The sequence below is a fragment of the Psammomys obesus genome, unplaced genomic scaffold, assembly GCF_907164565.1.
Source record: "Psammomys obesus unplaced genomic scaffold, mPsaObe1.curated_primary_1811, whole genome shotgun sequence".
NCBI lineage: Eukaryota > Metazoa > Chordata > Mammalia > Rodentia > Muridae > Psammomys > Psammomys obesus.
In genome coordinates this window covers 12,388,423-12,409,307 of record NW_026586173.1, presented here as the reverse complement: position 1 = coordinate 12,409,307, position 20,885 = coordinate 12,388,423, and the positions used below count along the sequence as shown (strand labels likewise).

General features: G+C 43.4%; 1 protein-coding gene across 3 annotated transcripts in view; it reads left to right on the top strand.

Annotated features, from left to right (window-relative positions):
• The window catches only part of Bbs9 (Bardet-Biedl syndrome 9), a 390,403-nt gene extending 371,597 nt beyond the window's left edge, over positions 1–18,806 (top strand). For 2 of the 3 annotated variants that reach the window (XM_055601405.1, XM_055601403.1), the window contains 2 exons: positions 17,676–17,783; positions 18,396–18,806. In XM_055601405.1, the coding sequence (XP_055457380.1) occupies positions 17,676–17,783; positions 18,396–18,427 (140 nt within the window). In that variant the 3' untranslated portion in view covers positions 18,428–18,806. The remainder of the gene's footprint in view (positions 1–17,675; positions 17,784–18,395) is intronic. The other variant, XM_055601404.1, reaches the window with a different exon arrangement.
• Positions 18,807–20,885: the final 2,079 nt, after the last annotated feature.

The window sequence follows — 20,885 nt, the reverse complement described above, 5'->3', positions numbered from 1 at the left end:
CAGCTGTTGGTTGGCCATTTCCTCAATCTGTGCCCCGTCTTTTATCCCCACACATCCCCTCAACATCCGTAGTTATCAGGAAAATGCAAAGTAAAACTACTTTGAGATTTCATCTTCTTACCCCGTCGACATGGCTAAGATCAAGACGACAGAAGTGCTGTGATGGATGTGGGGACAGGGTGACACTTGTTCACTGTTGAAGGGGGTGTGGTCTAGGCCAGCCTTATGCAAATCAGTACGGACCTTCCTTTATAACTAGAAATAGATATACCATAAGCTATACAATTCTTGGGGATGGATCTAAAGCACTCTGTATTGTACTACATGATACATTAATAGCTAAGAAATCGAAACAGCCTAGATGTCCATCACCTGATGAGCAGATAATGAAAATGCGGTGTGCTTATACGATGAAATATCATTTAGTTATTAGGAAAAATGAAAAACTGAAGCAAACCATAAATTAAGACAAAAATTAAAAAAAAGATAAGAAATAGCATACATACACAAAAAGAAAAAAAAAACACAAACACACAAAATCAGAAGCCATAATATAGAAGCAAAAGACCAAAAAGATAAAAAAAAAAAAAAAACCACAAAAGCAACAACAACAAAAAAAAAAAACCAAGCAACGCCATATGAGACAAAATGTCTACAAATATAGTGTTGAGTTTTATTGTGCGTTGGCCATCTTCTGCTGGGCACGGGGCCTACCCTAAGTATGGTTAACGTATCTACTGAGACTTACTGGCGACTTATTGCAAGTTGTTGTTATTTACAGACAGCGTCTGGTTTAGGGGCGAGAGCTCTCATGTGCACGTCCATCCCCTCTTCGTGATGGGACCGCACGTGCCTTCCACCCGTGCCTTCCCTGTGGATGGCTCCACCATTGGTGTGAGTTATATGCTCATCAGTCCTGTGTTGAGAAAACATGTTTACTTGATGTCATTTGTCGCCTCTGGCTCTTACTATCTTTTTACCTCTGACACGGTTCCTCGATCCCTAAGGGGAGAGGTGTAAACAAGGCGGCGTCCGTTTAGGATTCCGAGTTCCAGATTTGCTCACTGTTCTCTGCACAGTTTTCCTCTGTGTGTCTTTGTATTTGGTACCATCCGCTGCTGCTCTGTCCTGCCTCTTTGTTTTCTACAGTGAGAGAGAATAAAAATATGTGGAGTTGGCCACCTGCAGAAAGATATGTGAGGAATTTCATAAGGGAAAATTGTGATCAAAAAATGTTGTAAAAAACATTTTTCATTGAAAAAAAAAAAAGAAAAACTGAAGATGAAAAAATTCTGTCCAGTTGCAGGTGCACTAACATATACCTATATTCAATATACTTATTGAATATAGGTATATGTTAGTCAGGGAGGTTTCCTCGACACGCCCGTCACTCAAGGCCGTTGTCATTGCTTTGGGTCACCCTCCACAACTTGATTGGCAAGACCCTACTGCTGAAACCAGCACACACTTAAGTCATGAAATATGGAGAAATTATGCTGGTACTCACTTGGAAGCTCCATCCTTCTGGCTAGCCTTCATAATGCTGGAAGGTACTATTCATGCTCCCAGAGGAGAGAGAGAAAAGGCCTAATCACCAGTTTCACCTTTACAGCTTTTCATTTATTATACTAACTGCCAAGAATTGAATATGATCTTTGTCTCTGATGCTCTCTGCAACATCTCGTTTATTTCCTCATAGTTACTTAGAAAGGGATTTCCAGTTCACAAATATAGGAATGAAGGTTAAAAGTATTAAAACCTATGCAGAAACTGGCCTTAGGGGTGCGATTTTCCGGGCTTGGGGGTATAATTTTCCAGAAGCATAAGGGTACTTTTTAAATTTTTTTTTTTATTTTTTTAACCTTTTCTACCCTCAAAGTGTGGGGACCAGACCAGGTAGCATTGTATAGATACAGTGCAAATGAGATGCCGCTACACAGTATTTCTCTCTCCTTCCTTGGCCATCACCACTTCACGACCTGCCAAGTGTGAGGTGTGCTCAGGGCTGGTGATGCTGTTGGCTCCACACCCCCTTCTCTCCATCTCCCTCGCCTGCGACGTTCCTACAGGCCCTCTTCTCCAAGGGCCTCTCTGTGTAGCACCCCACCCAATCAAAGCGCCATCCTTGCCCTGTGTTTCCCTGCCTTACCAACTATTTTAAACCATCTTTGTTTTAGCCAGTGCATTTTGAAACTGCAGGCAGGTAGCCCTATGATGCTCCTCCACGTTTGTGAAGCTTGGGTTGACATGGTGCAGTCTGGGAACCATGAGGGGTAAGAAGAGAGACTTGTTGGGAAGGCTGCCATTTTCATCTTCAAAGGAAATAGAGCTGGCTCAGTCCAAGTTATTTTATTGTTGGAAGGGAATTGTGGTACCATAGTTTGGACAAACCTCGTCATTTTACTGCCAAAAAAGTATAAGATAAAATAGAGTTAGATGTGAATAATTCAAGGTAATGTTTAAACGTTGAAGATATTCCACCTTCTCTGGAATTAGAGAGTCAAGCTTGTACAGAGCTAGGGAGGAATCTGAAATGTTTATGTTACTAGAGTGTAAAAAACATTGTCCAGTTGTTTATCTAATCTTTCACTGGGCTCGACTTTTAAAGCCTGCTTAGCTTTGAAGGAGCCTGGGAAAAATAATCTGTTCCAGGCCATAACTTGATGCCCCACCAGAAAGAAGATGGATTCTTTTTCACTCGATGTAAGAGGGTGCTCCTCCACAAATCACTCTCATGAACTGGACTTCCCAGTGTCCTTTTAGCATTAATACCCACAGCAGTCACTGTTGAGACCTTGTTTCTGTGGGGGCTGACCTGTCGTTGCCCCTACTCACACTCAGGTGCTCTCCATGAACTGTCATCTAGGAAGCTTTGTTCTGAGCAGTTTGTAGCAACCAAAGCAGAGAACTTTTTGAGAACTTTATTTATTAATCACTTATTCATCCATTTATTTTTGCATCACACGGCATCCAGGCAGGCTTGGAGGGAGGAACAAGAAGTCCTACACTGGGTTTTGCTGTATTTTCTAACATCCTGGTAGAAATGGAAGATAATAGTATTTCTATGAAAAATGAAATCAATCCTGGTGTCCACTGATCCCTCTTCATCTCTCAGGATTATTCCATTCACTGTTCCCTCAAGTCTGTAAATGATAATTTCATGCCCAGCGCTGTTCTCAGACTTGGGCTACGGCAGCAAGCAGAACAGACAGAGATCTCTGCCTTTACACATCCCTCATTCTTAGAGGGTGGACAGTCGATACTTAGCACAAGTAACCTGTAAGCCACACAGGGCGTTAAAAGGCTGAAACGATCAGTGTCACAGAAAAGGACAATGTGTTAGGAAAAGGCTTTACCCAGTTACAGTTTTAAGCTGGGTGGTCAGAGCAGCCTGGTTCAGATGATATCTTTTGAACAGAGATTTTGAAGTTTAGGGAGTGGAGTGGCCGGACAGACAGAATTCTGGGTAAAGAGAATGGCCGTGACATTATCCATAGGGTGGAAATGTGCCTGGCATTACAGGGGCAACAAGAAAGCCAGTGAGACTGTGGTTAGAGGTGTGCCAGGAGGGGTCAGGTTGTACTCAGCCTTTGGCAGATGCTGGGTGAAATCAGCAGGCTCCTCTGCCAGAGGAACCACATGTCACTGTTTAAAGAGATCCATGGCTGCTGTTGGGAGAATCGCTTGTAGTGGGGAGAGAGTCCAGCTGGAGGATTCCTCACAGAGTAACTCTGTGGATGAGAGAAATAATGGTGAGTTTTATCACAGTGGTTGTGGGGGGTGAGGTGATCAGATTCTAACTATATTTTAAGTGTAGAAACAAGATTTAATGATATCACCAGGAGATAGCCTAGGATGACTTCTAGAGTTTTGATTCAAACCACTGAAAAGATGGAGCTCAGATGGAAATGGCTTGAAGAAACAATTAACAGTAACATTTGGGATGGGTAAATTTGAGATGCTATTAAAGTCATTGTCCCCATTTTTCTCAAGCTCTTATTTCCTACGTAGCCTTGTCATTTTTCCTCCAAGTCAGACAACTAATAGCTAGCTCAACAATTCACTTTTCTGAGGTCAGATACCAACAGTTTGTATTTTCTAGTTTCTTAAATTTACTAGCTTCCCTCCTTCTCCCAACCTCATCACACATGAGAATCTCAGGCTTTGATTAGGAAAAACTGGCGATATTTTACAAAGATGGAAGTGGGTATGTATTTACTGTAAGTTTTGTTGGTCATTCTGAACCAGACAGTCTAGAGTTAATTACTCCATAATTAAGTCACTTAATCTCTGCAGTTTTCTCATGAATTGGCTATAGTTAGCATCTGCGTCTTACAAACAAGAAAACTGAGGCATACAAAGGTTAAGAAACTAGTTCCTTTTAAAGCAGGCCAATAATGGCAGAGCTTGGATTAAAACTTTGACAGACTAATTCCAGAGGCCTCATTTCTGAAAATGCTGGAGGATCCTGAGAACTAGCTATTAGAGAGTATGGTTTACACAGTGTAAGAATCTACAAGGGTGAGTAAGTTAGATTTGGGGAAAATAAGACACAATCCAGAGCTCAGCTATCATCTTTGGATTTACTGGCCAGAAGTCACTGAACTGTGTTCTGCTCACAAACCTGGAAATACATGGAGAAATGTTCTTCACTGATGACATTTCTTAAGGCTCTATTTCCTTGAGTTTTATGTATTCTTTTTTAGGTCAATAAGAACATATTGTTTTTTGAAGACTCTCCAAACTGATTTCCATAATGGCTATATTAATTTGTATGCTTAGCAGCACTGAGGAAGGGTTCCTCTTCCTCCATATACTGTCCAATATTTGTTTTCAGATATATTGATGCCAACCATTCTGGATGGGGTAAGGTGATGTATTAAAAGTAGTTTTAATTACGTTCCCTCAGTGGCTAGGGATATCGAACACTTTTTAAAGTAGTTGTTAGCCGTTTGTGTTTTTTTTTTTAAACTGTCTATATTAATTTCATTGGTCTATTTGTTTATTGGCAGTATCACTTCCTTGTTATTTACTTAATGCAATCCTTTGTAAACTCTGGATAGAACTCCCTGTCTGGAGTATGGTTGGTGAAGATTTCTCTCCCATTCCGTGGGCTGTGGGCCTGCCTGTCAGTTTCCTTTGCTGCACAGAAACTTGATGTTTCATGTAGTCCCATCTGTTGACACTCGGCTCTGCTTCCTGTGACGTTGGTGTCGTATTTGGAAAATTCTGGCCCACCCCAGTGTCTTAAGAAATATTGCCTATGTTTTCCTCTAGCAGTTTCAGCGTTTCAGGTTTTAATTTAAGGTCTTTGATCTGTTTTGAATTGATTTTTGTACAAAATTAAAGTTACGAACCCAATTTCATTCTTTGGCAGCCAGATACCGAGTTTTTCCAGCACGTTTGTTGAACAGGCGGTCTTTTCCAATGCATGTTTTTACCTCCTTTGCTAAAAATCAAGAGGTATAACTTTGTTGTTGTATTTCCATGTCTGTTCCATTCTGTCGGTATACCTGTCTGTGTTCATGCCGGTACCAGGCTATCTTTGTCACTAAAGCTACAGTGTGTTTTGAGGCTGGGTATTGTAATTCCCCTGATAGCATTCTTACCCCTAAAGAGTGCTCTAGATCTTCATAGTCTTTTGTGGTTCTATATAAATTATTGAGATTCTCAAAAAAATTAAAAATTAAAAAATACAGCCACCATATGACCTAGCTATTTCACTCCTGAGCATGTGTACCTGAAGAAGTCCATAGCCTACCACAGAGATGTGTGAGGCTCCATGTGTTTACTGATGCTTCATTTACCACAGCAAGGAAATGGAGCCAACCTAGATGCCCATCAATAGATGAGTGTTTGACGGTCTGGTACATGAAAGAGAAATTAAATCACAAAAATTCACAAAAAAATTAGAAAGATACTATACTATTAAAGAAGGTCACCCAATCTCAGGGAAAACTTGGTGGATCCTATCCCTATACAGATATATAAAAATGTACACATGGGTGCAGGATGGCATGTAGAAGGGTCAGATGAGAAAGGACTGAATGAAGAGAATGGATACATGAGTCATGGAAGACTTCATGAAGGTAATTGTTCTTACAGTTCTTAGCTGTTGTAAAAATTTTTAAGTTTTTTTTGTGGTAGATAAGTACATAAAAATGTATTTGATAGGGAAAATAATTAAATCCAATGTGAAACTGGCTGTGGTGGCACACACCTTAATCCCAGAACCTGGGAGGCAGAGGCAGGCAGGTCTCCATGGAATTGAGGCCGTCTTGGCCTACATAGTGAGTCCCAGGTCACCCAGGGCTACACAGTAAAACCCTGTCACAGAAAACAAACAAAACAAAACAAAACAGAAAGACAAGAAAGAAAGAAAGAAAGAAAGAAAGAAAGGAAAGAAAGAAAGAAAGAAAGAAAGAAAGAAAGAAAGAAAGAAAGAAAGAAAGAAAGAAAGAAAGGAAGAAAAGCCTAGGGGCACTTGCAGACACTGAAACACCAACTAAGGACCAGGCGTGGACTGGACCAAGGCGCCAACACATATGTGCACAGTGGACAGCTTGGTCTTCATGTGGTTCTCTAGTGAGAAGAGCAGGGTGGGCTGGGGGCTGTCTCAGACAAGGACTCTCTTGCATGCTTTTCCATCACGTCCCTCTGGTGCGGCTGCCTGGCCAGCCACTGTGGTAGAGGGCGCACTCAGACCTGATATGACTTGATGTGTTGGAATGGGTAGGTGGGGAGGGCTCCCCTTTTCTTTGGGGGAGGGGAGGGAGGATATGGAAAAGAGGGAAGGCAGATGGGACCTGGAGGAAAAGAGGAAGGGGATTATGATTGGGATGTAAAGTGAATAAATAAATGAATTTTAAAAAATAAAATAAGAAAAAAGAAAAAGAAAGACAAATCCAATGTGGAGCCCCACAGTTTCAGACGGATGTTCTAAATTCATAAAAGTTCTTTGAGATGTGTACATGTTCAGTCTAGCTAGTTTCACTGTGTGGTATTTTTTTCAGGTGCTTTTAAATTAGTGGTTCTCAACCTGTGTGTCAAGAGCCCTTCCCAGGTGTTGCATATCAGATATCCTAAATATCAGATATTTACATTATGATTCTTAACAGTAGCAAAATTACAGTTATAAAGTAGCAACTAAAATAATTTTATCATTGGGGGTCACCACAATGTGAGGAACTGTATTAAAGGGTCACAGCACTGTTTTAAATAAAGTTTTTATTTGAAAATAAAGAAATTGTCAAGCATCCACTCTTTGCATAAGAGAGCAAAATTCAACTCCTTTGCTCTGTGTGTTCACTTTCCTGTGGGAAGTTTATTTGTTGATCATGTAAGCTATAAAAACACATGTGAAAGGGGTCATGTATGTGGACATACTACTTTGTACTGTTTTTTAAAAAAAGATTCTTCAAGTTTCTAAATCTTCTAGAGATGGGGTGCAAACTAAATGATTCTTTGTTGAGCATTATTTCCCAGAGTACTGTGAGTGGTTGCCACCGAGTCCTTCATTAATAATCCCTTCCTTTTCCAGAAGGACTTGCCAACATCCATAAAGTATTCACTGGGAGAATTAAAGTCATATAAAAATAATTGGTGTTTGCTTCCTTCGAGGCATACATTTAAAGGCATTACTCTACTTCCCTGGGCCTTGGCTGCCTCCTTTGTTTAGTAACACTAGGTCAGCAGACTTCCTCTTTCAAGGTTCATCTGCTGGCCAGTTCAGTTTCCCATGAGAAAGCAAACTTACCACCGTTTCACTCTTCCAGCTTAATGCTTCCTCCATTTACTTCAGAGTATCTTAGGGGCTGTGTTTCCCAGTGGTAAGGGTACTGCTGGTAAATAGAAAGTGACAAATGTAATTACACACAACTGTCACCGCCACCACCATCATCATCAATATCATCATCGCTCTCTTCAAATCCTTGCTGTGATCTGAGAAAGAGTGGTTGTTTGACAGTAGATATTAGTAATTTCCTCTTAAAAGGAAAGTGATTTATTTTGAATACTTTGTTGATAATTTTTCCATTGGCCACCAGGTCCTGCTGTGAGCGTCCCACCGGTGGTCTACGTACCCCATCAACTTTTGCCTGTGTGGACCTCAGAAAGTCACATATAATCCGTGCTGGCCTCATGGCTCGCTGCTTAGTGTGCAGCTGGCTAGAGCGGAAATGACGGCCATCAGCTGGGGCTAATGATGAAAATAACGGCTAACGTTTATTGGTGGGTTTATGCTGTACTGAGCGCTATGACAAATCCGTTATGAGCTTTAGCTTAATCCTCATCTCTCAGGAAGGAAATGCTGTGTTTTCTTCATGATTAAAAAAAAAAAAACTACACGTAGTGGTTCACATCTGTTATCCCAGCACTTGGGAAGCTGAGGCTGGAGCATCGAGAGTTCAAGGCTAGCCCAAGATACATATTAAGACCCTGAGTCAAAGTACATATACATACATATATGCATCCATACGCAGACATTTGCACGTGCATGCATGCATGTATACATGTGTAATACATATACCTATATATGTATGTTCGTGTGTGCATGCTACAAACAACATACATTAAGTCATATATATGCATGTGTGAATACGTATATGCACGTATACACATATACATATATATGCATGTATATACATACGTATCTCACATGCATGTATGGAAGTAAGGCCTGGATCCACAGTGTAGCCACACTAGCCATCATGCCCCCTTTTAGGAGGTTTCTTGCTACCGTTGGTTGTCTAGCTTTCCATCCTGTTTTTATCTCCTCGCTCTACAAAACAGTCCATTCGGATCACTAGGTGCCTTGGAATGAGTCCTGGCTGTTCCTTCTGATTCCTCGCTGTCGTGAAAGATGGTAATGCAACGCTCCCTCTCTGGAGAGCTTTCCGTGTCTTCCCTTAACCTGATTGTGAGCCAGGGGCCCATCTGATCTCTGAATGTCGTAATCACCTCCTAGACCCTGCCATCATTTAAAAACATAGAATCTGATCAAGGTTATGGCTTTTAATTGGGTTGTGGAAAGAAACTCAGCATGACCGGCGGTTGCTAGGCTCCCTTTCTGCACGAGGAAGCCACACAGAGCATCGCCCTCTCACTGTGTGGTGTCCGGCGTGGCAGGCTATGCCTCTACCCTTCCAGTTTTAAGAAATTACTATTGCAGAACTATTGGCTTCCTTTCTTTCACAGCTGCAGCCTCAACGTTCCACTCGTGCACATGCACTGTGAGAGAACACTGGTCTCTGAGAAGTAGAGGTAGGAAAGTATTTTAAATGGAAATGTCTTATGCCCTTTTCCAGTCACGCATCGAATTTCCTTAATATTTGAAAATAAAGTGGATATCACAACTGCTTTCATTTTGAATCAGAAAATACTTCACCTATCGGGAAAGAAAGATGTAGGTAAAAGACCTTTGCGTGCCATGGCAGAGTGCTCCGGGCATGGATCCGCTGGCCAAGGAAGTGGCTGCTAGCTTCCTCCTCTCCCCCAGCTTTCGCAATGACTGGGCATTACTCTTGTGATCACATCTGGATGCTCGAATGGCCGTGCTAACATGTGTGAAAACATTGTGATTGGAGATGGTCACAAAATAGTGAGTAGCTTTCTTAAAGTTTCCATGTTTATATTCTGACTGGGTGTGTGTCTCTCCAAGTGCTGCAGGTTAAGAACTTAATGTGTTAGAAAAACAGATGTAATGCATACAAATGTGAGAGCTCTCATTTCCTCAGGGCTGCGGAGCTCCGGGTCCTGAAGTAATGAGCTTAGGGTACCTTTTTGCTGTATCAGTTTGTGCTGACCCCGCTCCTTCCCCCCGGCTGTCTTTGTATCAGAACTGATTAACAATCTGTTCAGCCAACCAACCATGCTCCTACATACAACAGGGCGCCATAACGTACCAATAGAGTGTAAGATTATTTTGCCAAAAATTAATTGGGGGAATTCGCTTTATGAAGCCCTGTTTACAGACTGACATCTGGAGAAATTCTTAGCTTGGATTCCTTCCAATCTGTAGGATTTATGGACTGTGCTTGCTTTTTTTGTAAATAAGGCTTCTTTCTCCTTCTTTCGTTCTTCCCCTTTCCTCCTCCTCCTCCTCCTCCTCTTCCTTCTTCGTTGTCCACTCTGTTTACACAATCATCAATGGGTGGAAATAGCTGTGTTCCTGCAGTTTCTTAATGCTTTCCACCAAGCAGGCCTGTATTCTAACCATTGGTCCAGCTACAACCCTTGGGCACCTAGTGTTATTAAACTTGTGGAAATATCTTAATGCCAGGAGCACCCTGCTCTCTTAAATCCAGACTCTTTGACTGGAGCCCTTCTACCCTGAGGGACTGAGTGTTCAGCCTTTATGGGGGTTTTAAAACTTGTTGAGACACATGCTAGACCTCTTAAACTGTAGTAGGCTCCCTTTTATTCACACACTTGGTCTCTGCTGTGAGGTGTGAAATGGAAATATTTTGCAGCATTGGGTACATGCATAGTCTTGAATGTGTTTTAAGTTCTCACTGTGTGGGGGGATCAAAGTTGGTTATTAAGCAGCAGAATGGAGCGGCGCACATTCCACAGGGTTTTATATTGGGCACGCTCACCAGTGACCTTCACACGCCTCTCCACGGCTAACGATGATTTTCTCCGTTGCTGGTGGCTGGGCTAATTCCAAAGTGATCCGTGTCGTTTCTACAATTACAGGGAGAAAGCAAAGTGGTAGAATGTATTCACAGGGACCAGAGAAGTAAAATATGGCCTGGAACTGGAAACTCGAGACTGCACAGAAAGGCATTTTATTTCTGCCTTGCTGAGTTTTAAAGCTGCACGGCCGTGCCAAGTTAATGTTTCCACATCATACAGTAGTGAGTACAGTGAGAATGGAGGTGAGAGATTGGCACATGTCCTCCAGGAACAGTCCTGGTCGGTACATGGTGGTACATGCCTGCAGCCCTAGCCCCTAGAAGATTGAGGTAGGAGAACTGAGCGTTTGAGGCTAGCCTGGGCAACATAGTGAGATCCTATCTCAAAAGCAAAGCAAAGCAAAGAAAGGAAAAAAGGACTAGGAGCCATGCTACATGCTAGCAACCCAACTAACCGTGTATAGTGGAGGCACATGAAGGAAAGTACGCACCGAGGACGTGGTTTCTCAGACAAGCTGCGGCAAGTCTGTGCCTATTGTCCTTGCTAACCTACTCCTGTATGTGAGGTTTCTGGGAAGCAGCGTCCATGATCACCTTTGAAAACTCAAATTCTCACAATAGTGTCTTTCAATATTGGCCTATGGGAACAGAACAAGTACATACACACTCTCACATGCACACACACACACACACACTCGTGTATGCATGTGTACATGGTACAAAAACCATTTCAATAATGAGAGCGTGAGCAGTTGTGGTGTGCTCTAAGTCCCAGCCAGGGACAGCCCGGGCCCACCGGTGTCGGGGGGACTGGAGGAAGAAGGCTCCAGGAGAGTTGGAGCAGAACTTGTCTCACCTCCTCTCTAGAGCCTTTGCCCCTGTCTGGACTTCATCCCTTTTAAGTCCTTGTCTGTGCTTATCCATAATTCTTCCTACTACCTCTCTATTCTGCTTTAAAATTTCCAACCGTCATATATTGTATGTTTTAATATTTTGTCATATGTTTCTTTAGAAAGTGATAACCTCCGTTGTTTTTTCAAGGAAGCATATGCAGATGAAAAATAAAAGACATTCCTCATGTTCCTTTCCTCTTGTACATGCTTCTCCTCTGCTTATCTTTCTTTCTTCCATTCTCCTATTTTGCCAAAATATTTATTTATAAATACAAAATATTTATAAATCAGAATTGCTATAAAAACATAAAGCAGGATAGTTCACCCATACTTTCCCCTCTGGTTAGAAATACAGCTACTACAATGACAAAGTAGAGGATTGCCGGGAAAGCCTGCCTGTGTACAGCGCTTGCCCCATTCCGAGATCTGCAGCAGCTGTGAAAGTGTGTGGTGACAAAGCCATTCCCCGGCAGCGAGCACAGGTACAGATGAGATGCAAACTCAGTTAAAGCTTTTTTGCCTTGACACATTCGTGGTTGTAAAATTTGTTCTCAGCACACTCTGCTTTTCTTTGATCAAGTTAAAGTCAGTGCTCCCCTTTCCACTTCCGGGAAGTGCTTTGCTTCTTCTGCTTTCATCTTCAAGTGATGACATCACTCTTCTTGAGGCTTGAGGTCATCGTTAAGAATAGTCAGTGTTACTTGAACCAAAAACGTTACACTCCTGCTGTAGCTGATCTTCTAATGGAGATGATGATGGACAGGTCAGTAGGTGCATCAATACGCTGGACAAAGGGCTGAATTACAAATTGAGCTGGAGGAGGTGGCTGGTCAGCATAGCTCAAGATTTTGTAGTGCTACCCATAACTGCACAATGTTTTCACTTGTTTCTTTGTAAAAACTTTCCATTTAATATTTTTGGATTGTGGCTGATCTTATGCAACTAAAACAATTTAAGGTGAAACCACAGATGGGCGGGGGGGTCATAGAAAGAGAGGAGCACAAGATGGAGAAAGGGAGGATGAGAGGGAAAGGGGAGGGAAGAGGGAGAGAGGAAGAAGTGAGGTAAGGAGGATCACGTTTTTAGGTGCCTAGACATATAGAGAGTTCCTGTGGGAAGCACTTCCTTCTTTATCAAGTGACTCTCAGAAGAGCATTGTCCCTGGACTGTGATTTTGGGGATTCTGCTGTTTAAATTCGAGGTGGCAGTTCAGGCCGTGAAAACTGCTCTTTGGCTGGCAAGTGAACAACGGGACCTGCAGCCATGCGAGGTTCTTTGTGAGGTTTCTGGTTTGATTTTTCTTAAACACTTGAGGTTCCCCTGTCACTCTGATCCAGAAGCCTTTAAATACATCCAAGGAACAAGTTAGCACCCCTCTGCTTTTCTGCGTTGTTAATTAGGATGGGCAAACGCAGGCGAATGTCGGGGAGAGATCCTCCGAACACTGTGGCAACCTGGAAGGAGGATGTGCCTGGAAAGAGCATGGATGAAATGGGAGAAGCCAATTTTGTTGCCAAAAAGAGTTATTGGTGGCTGGGCTCTAAGATAACTGAGATTCCGATGTGTCCTAGCGTTGTTATTAATAACCCCGATTCTGTACATCCTTTTAACTGTGCTCCGCCATGTCTCGTGGTGGCACTGCTCACAGTATGGCTAGACACTAGCATCTGGTTGCAGACTTTTTGTTGCCCAAAACTGAGAACAAATGTTGAAAGCTTGTGTAGCAGTTGACAAGGGACTTTGCAAATATTGTCTCTAAATACCCAAAAAGAAGAGCTGGCATAATTTTTCCTTTCATTTTCTAGTAATTTCTTTTACACATTTTAAATTATATTTTGAAAAGCTGTTGGTTTAAGCCAAGAGTGGTAGCCTAATCCCAGAGCTTGAGAGACAGACAGAGAGAAGCTAGTCTCTGAGTTTGAGGTTAGCATGGTGTACAGAGAAACTTCCAGAATAGTAAGGACTACATGGAGAAACCCTGTCTCGTAAAACAACAAAACCAAAGCAAAACAACAACAACAAAATTTAAAAGGTATTGGTTTAGATAGGAAACGTGAAAAGTAAGTCTTCTGAGAAATGCTGCAGTAGAGAGAGCTGGCCTTCAGGCTGTATAGATTTTCTGTATGACCTTTGGCAAATGACGTAATCTCTCAATTTCACTTTAACTTAAGACTTCCCAACAGGGTTGACATCCCACTACAGCGTCAAGGCAGAATGCAAGAAATATTGAAATTGTGTTCTCTTACATAGCAAGATTTAGAAATTCAATTTTAGTTGTTTTTGCCTAATCTGCTCTGTCCCTTCCACTCAGAGGCTTGTAAACAGGGCTCAGAAAGACGAACACAATGGATGCCCCAGCCTTTAGCAGAGTGCAGTTCCAGGACTATCCGTGACAGAGGCTGGCATTCTTGCTGATCAGTCTTTCCATCGTCCCAGGTCCTGTCCTCTATGCCTTGGACCCAGCCTTGGGCTGTTGCTGCTTCTGAGCCAGCCACAACTGTGTCCTCCCTTCTGGTCTTTACCTACCTTCCACCCTCCCCACCCCGGTCCCCACCACACTGAGTGTGGCAAACCAAAGCCAAAAGGAAAATACAGATGACTTACTATGGGGGCCCAGCCCCATAATCCCATTGACGTTGAAATGTCATAAAATGGATGATGCATTTCAGTTACTTAACCTCCCAAAACTCAGCTGAGCAACACAGTGCACTAGAGTGTCCGCTGCTTTCTCTTGGGATGGGGTAGGTTGGCTGGGATCCGAAGCCCACCCGCCGCTGCCTGCCATCAAGACAGGATGATGCTCTGTATCCCCAACCTGACAGAGAACACAACCCCAAATTCTCATTCAGGCTGGCAAGGTGGCTGAGCAAGTGAAAGCACTTGCTGCCCCACCAGACAACGTGGATTCAGTTCTTGGGACCCACAAGCTGGAAGGAGAGGACCAAGTCATGTGATTTGTCCTCTGATGTCCACACGTTACTCATCCTGGCACGCGCTGCCCCCACCACACACATAAAGCCAACAGGTTTGTTAATTTTTAACTCTTACTCGGTTTCTGCTGAATATTTGTTGGTTTTGCACCATCGTAAGTTGATGTCTGTACTTCCAAGTTCCTTCTAGTTCAACCAAGTTTCCTCAAGTCAAGAAAGTAGAAAACGGCTTGAGCTAAGTTTGGGGAAGAGATGAGGGGAGAAACAGCAGGGAAGGGGCAAATAACTATGGATGCAGCCACACTTTTAAGGTGAGGGCAGGAGCCCTTTTCCGACGGGTTGTGCGATGATGGGGTGCTCTGGCGTGCTGCAGATGCACGGAAGGGTGCGAGTGCGTAGTAGGGCCATAGAACTTGAACTCCTGCCCTCCTGGAGATCCTTGCCTGATTTCAGGTCAGGAATCCCCAGCTCCCGCTGAATCTGCCAGTGTGTTGGCACCTGCCGCACTCCTGCCAGTTTGTTTGTGTTTGGATGATTCCGTCCAGCTGTGGGTTTTCTTTCCTTTCTCCTTTTAGGGAATGGGCTCTAAGCCAGGGACACTTCATCTGGTCTCCATGGGACCCAAGCTTCACATCCAGGGATGAGCTTCAGAAGCTCTGTCAGTTTGGAAGTTCTGTATCTTATTTTTCTCTTTTTACTTATTACTTTTAATATCTTAGCAAATGTATACACACAATCTCACCACATAATCCCACCTTCTGGGGTTAAATGTGGTATGGGTTGGTCTTGGGATTCTGAATTTTTCACCAGATCCCGGGTGTTCCTTCTGGTGTTGATATGATGGTAAGATGATCTCATGTAGGCTAGGGAGACAAGGAGGGTCTCTGGCTTTCTGCATTTATCTTTTTGCCCCACTAAGCCTGCCATTTTCCTTTCGCAAACTATCTGGAATTCTTATCAGTACAGATGTTTACATGTCCCGGCAGGAGAATTGCATGTTGGCCTCTGCATGCCCGTCTCTGTTAGCCGTGGTGAGCAGTTGCCTATCAGGGCTGATTACCATGTCTTTTGGTAGCCAGCCATGGAGCCCTTTATTCTTACAAACCAGTGGCCAGTCTGACTTCACAATTTCATTGTGGAGACTTGATTTTTATAACTATTACCAGTGTCAGTTAGTCTTATAGTAAAATAGGGCCAAGGCAAAGAGGGGCCTGACATTCGGTTGAGCAATCTGGCTATAGGGAGGTACTAATGAGAGCAAGTGACTGGTCAACCCCTGCCCTGTGTCTGGTCAGAAAATGGGAAGGGGATCAAGAGGAAACACACATAGTCAACTGTCGGTTACAGCATCAGGAGGGGAGAGCAATGGACACAGGAAAAATTGTGTTACCTGCTGTTTGTCTGTAGCCATTGACTTTCCCTTTGTGCCCATGGGACAAAGAGCAAGGGCACTTCTTAAGTCCTTCTGTGTAGCCTTGCATCATAGTGAACCAGGCAGAAGCCAAGGCGGAAACCGCCCCTCCCGTGCACGCAGCATATACCACGCATTTTCCCACCCACTGGCGGGTGACCCTGCCACTCCCGAAGTTTGCTCGAGTATGAAGGTGCCTCATGAGCGTACCATTCCTGGTCCCTCTCTCCCTACCTTGTCTGTCCTGGGGGTGGAAAAGTCACTTATCTGTGAGTCTACAGTGGAAACGGGACTTCGTGCCGCTCTCTGTGGAGACAGTGTTCCTTCAGCAGAGAGAGTTATCCCTCAGGTCAGCTCTCCTCTGTCACTGGCCTTACTAGTGCTGCTAAACCCTGCTCCACACTGCCCCCTTTGCCTTCCTCCACTTCACTTAGAAGGGGGTAAGCAAGGAAGAAAGAGGCTCCCCAAAACCCCAAGCAGTGAAGACCTGTATGACGTTGGCAATTTACTGAGTCTTGTGAGACCTCTTATCTTTAAAGTGAAAACAGTATCTACTCATGGTATGCTGTACAGGGATTAACTGAGGTAATGTATACAGAGCTTTAAGGGCCTACAAAGTGAAGAATGATAATGGTTCCTGTCATGACTTAGCTTTGGAAAGACGAAAAATAAGCCCAGTTCTCTTCACAGGTGGGGCCTTGCAGTTTGCAGTAGAACTGGGCCAGCTCAGCCCCACCCACTGACAGATAATCCCAGTGTTCCCAGGGAACTGTTCGTTTTATGAACTTGGAAACTCCTTTCTCTCCAATTTCCCTCATCCATTTATTCCTCAGTGAGGGTGCAGGGCAATGGGTGGGGAGGTGCATTTTCCTTCAGAGCTAGGTCTTGCCTCTGCCCTTTCTTCTAGTGGGATGTGAAGGCAGCTGTTTGCACTGTCTTCGCAAAATGTCATCAGCTTCATAAAACTTCTCACACATAAAACCAAAGTTCAGTACCGAGGTTTTGGACCCAGTGTGTGAGAGGACTCAGGAAAGAGAACTCGCACTTCATTAAGAAGAAGAAAGGCTTTGGAAAGAACTGTGTACAGTAAACACATGCTAATCCACTTCCAGGAAGCAACAGCAAAATAGACCGTGTTGCTGAGGCTGTCGGGAAACTCACACACGAATCTGAGTTTCCCAGACAAGATTTTGATGGATCCAGTGAAGTGGTGGATACCCAGACTTTGAAAAAGTTCTCATCCTTGAGTGACTTTCATATTGAAATGTTCCAAAGGCAGTTTCATGGCTCTTCTGTTGCATTATGAGGTGGGAGTGTCTGTCCTAAAGGGTGTGAGATTCCGGGAGACAACGAAGTCGGGAGAAGCCCCACCAGAGGCCGGGTTGTAGGACACAGGCGCCTTCTTCCACACAGGAGCGGATGTTCTTCCCCCCCCCCCCAGTGAGCACCCTGTGTATTTCATAGTTCCTGATGATCTGTGTGGAAGAGGGTTTCCGCAGAGAGGCTGCTAAGGCTATAGATGTTGTATTTGATAGAGGTTTGGATCTTTCTGACCAAACAAGGGAATTTGAAAGATAATGCTGTTGTCACCTGCTGCCCAGCTCTTCACGTCTTCAGTGTCAAAAGTGCATTCCCAGGATTTTCACTGAAACAGTTAAGACAGTGAAGCTAATGATTTTGCTTCTCTCTTGAAGATGGCTGTCACATTACTTATTTTCATTATGTGTAGCGCACTTCCAAGATCACTGTGTGGAAAGGCAGGTTTTCTCCGTGGTTCCTTAAAATACTCTTTGTGTTTTTTGTTTAGGTGGATGCACTCCAATCCCAGAGTCAGACCTAGAAGAAAGATCGCTAGACAGCTCCGCAGAACTGTTTACCAACCACAAGCACCTCATCACAGAGCCCCCCGTGCCTGGTAAGGGAAGGCCAGAGACACTGACTCGGGTCCTCTTCTGCCATATTGGAGAGTATTATTATTATTATTATTATTATTATTATTATTATATTTTTATTGATTACAGTTTATTCACTTTGTATCCCAACTGTAGCCCCCTTCCTGGTCCCCTCCAAATCCCACCCTCCTTCCTTCATCTCCACCCATACTCTTCCCCAAGTCCACTGATAAGAGAGGTCCTCCTGCCCTTCCATCTGCTCCTAGTCTATCAAGCCTCATCAGGACTGGCTGCATTGTCTTCCTCTGTGGCCTGGTAAGGCTGCACCCCCCTGAGAGGGAGGCGATCAAAGAGCAAGCCAATCAGTTCATATCAGAGACAGTCTCTGTTCCCATTACTAGGGAACCCACTTGGACATTGAGCTGCCATAGGTTACATTTGAGCAGGGGTTCTAGGTTACCACCATGAATGGTCCTCGGTTGTAGTATCAGTCTCAGAAAACACCCCTGATCTGGAGAGCATTTTTTAAAACTACTTGCTTTCCAACATCTTACGTCTTAGTTCAGGTGACTGGGCCATTTTTCCATTTCTGTTGATATTCAAACCTGTCTCTCCCCTCTCTCTCTTCTATCCAGAAGTCTCAGCCCTCCAAGGAGTTTTGGAGTAGTTGGAGTAACACTAACTAGGTGGAGGGAAGATGATCGTCTGAGGCCGACCCTGTGCGGACACTGTGCTCCCACCTGGTGCTGTGCCCAGCTCACCCCTGGAGGCGACCACGTGGAGATGGGGTCAGGACTTTTGATTTTGCTAGGAGAGCTTGGACTATCACAGACGGGTCAACCGAAAGACAAGATTTGTCTTTTCTTCCCAGGAAAACAGTTGCTGCCTTTAGTCATATGTGCTTATAGCCATGCCATAGCAAGGTGATAAAGTTTGGGGACAGACTTTATCATACAGGGGTCCAGATGTAAAATAATTTGATAGCCCATTTTTTCACAGAATTCTTATGTAGTAAATGTATCAAGTTTAATAAAGCATCTTATTATCAAACGATAACTTGGACTTAATTTATAACAAGGGTTATAATATGATTTCTCTGTGTTTTTTAAGAGAAATGGCAAAGTTTGGTACTACACAGTAAGACTTGGGTGGGGTTTTTTAATAAGGAAAAGAAGCTGTCGTTGCTTTGCTGTACTGAGCTGATGTGGAAGAGATTGGTCTCTGTTGGGTGTGAATACACTAAGCATATTTAAGGGAGTTGGGACATTAGCATCCTCTTTTACTCTCCCTCGTGAGTGATGCCTTTTACACATGATTATTGTTCAAATAGAATGTTTTATCTGGGAAGTATCTACGTGAGGTTTTGCCTGAGTGAGGATTCAGATGTGATACTGATTGGCCAGATGTGCCTGTGTTCATCTTGGAATCAAAGCTGAGGGGAAAGTGACTAATAGTTTATTTCTTTTTACTTTAATATGTGAAACATCAAAAACAAACAAACAAAAAAAAACAAAAAAAAAAAAACAAAAGATGCCTCATTTGTTATTTACAAATAAAAAAATTCTTTTGCAAGGAGACACAACAGAAAATGCAGCAGCCTTGATTGGCTGGCCCAGGTGGGGGCAGCTTCAGGCCTGGGGTTAAGTCTCATGTAGCACAGGGACCAGAATGAAGATGCTGTGGCCTCCTCGAACCTGTCTGCGGTAGGAATAATGACACGGAGTCTTTGAATACAGTTTAACAGTTCGGCCTTTTAGCTTGGGCAGTCTCGCGGCTGACTAGCTAGCATAACCCGACGTTATGGCATTACGTGCCGCCACGTGGCTAGCCCTACCTCTCTGCTCTGCTGTAGTTTGTCCATCTGTCTGTCTGTCCATTCACCTGTGTCTGTCCCCTGAATCTCCTGTGTCTTCTTCTTCTCCCAGCTTCCCTCTCTCTTCCCGGAAGCTCTACCCTCACTTTCTGCCCAGTTATTGGCCATCAGATTTTTGTTATAACCATAGACAAGTGAGAAGGACAAATGCTTACAAAATAGGAAACCGGTGATGGGCCATAGAAATAACAATCCAAGATCCAGGCAGCACTTCCCTCTGCCGGTTTAGCAATCACCAATTAAATATACAGAAACACATCTTCACGAAATGTACCCCAACAATAAAGAGGCATTTCAATATTATGTACATTTAGGAGGGTAATAGTGGTAGGTTTTCCCCTAGGGCCTATAACAATTCTAACCCTGGGTTCCTGGCCCCATTAACACGGCCAGGTATGGATTCTGCCTCATGGAGTGGACCGTACGTCCAATCAGAAAATAGTTGGTTATTGGTGTAGCATTTGTGCCGTGACTGCACCCGTGGACATTTCTTTTCAGGCTAACAGTTATTGTAGATCATGGGGCCCATGTCTGGTGAGATCGGTGGTTAGTTTTCTCCTCCGATGGTGTGCATGATGCCTTCAGTACCGTGAACACTGGCAAATAGGGATAAAGCTTTCAGGTGAGTGCTAGATGACCTGCGATTCAGGTATGTGATGTCTTCAGGAGCAGGGACTTGGTACCACAATTTGAAGAGTAACCAAGATCAATGGAGATAGCCTTGATTGGAGGTGGGGAGAGCTGTTAGAGGGACCCTATTGGCCAATAACTCAAAAAGCAGGAGCACAGTCCCAATAATAGGGTTTTCATTTGCTGCCTACTTGCCATATTGTGCTCCAACTGTAAGTTAACTCCATTTAAACTCTTATATATGTAAATACACATAATTTAGGAAGCTTCCATCTGTGGTTACTCAGGTCTAAAAAAAAAATAACTGCCAGTGAAAATTCAAAAGATTTCTCAACCCTTGTTTGGAAGTTAAAGGTAACTTTGTGTGTGTGTGTGTGTGTGTGTGTGTGTGTGATAATCACATATATACTGAGGTTTTTTTTTTCTTTACATTGAGAAGTACATTTTAAAATATACAATAAAGAACTGTTTTGTGGAAATCTGTATCCTCAGCCTATTAGCAGGATTATTTGATGTTGTAACTTGGATCTTAAATGTACCCCAAGGCCTATTCATGTCTTTGAGTCTTGTGGCACTCTTTATTGGAAGGTGGTCAAACCTTGACAAGGTGGAGCTAGAAAGA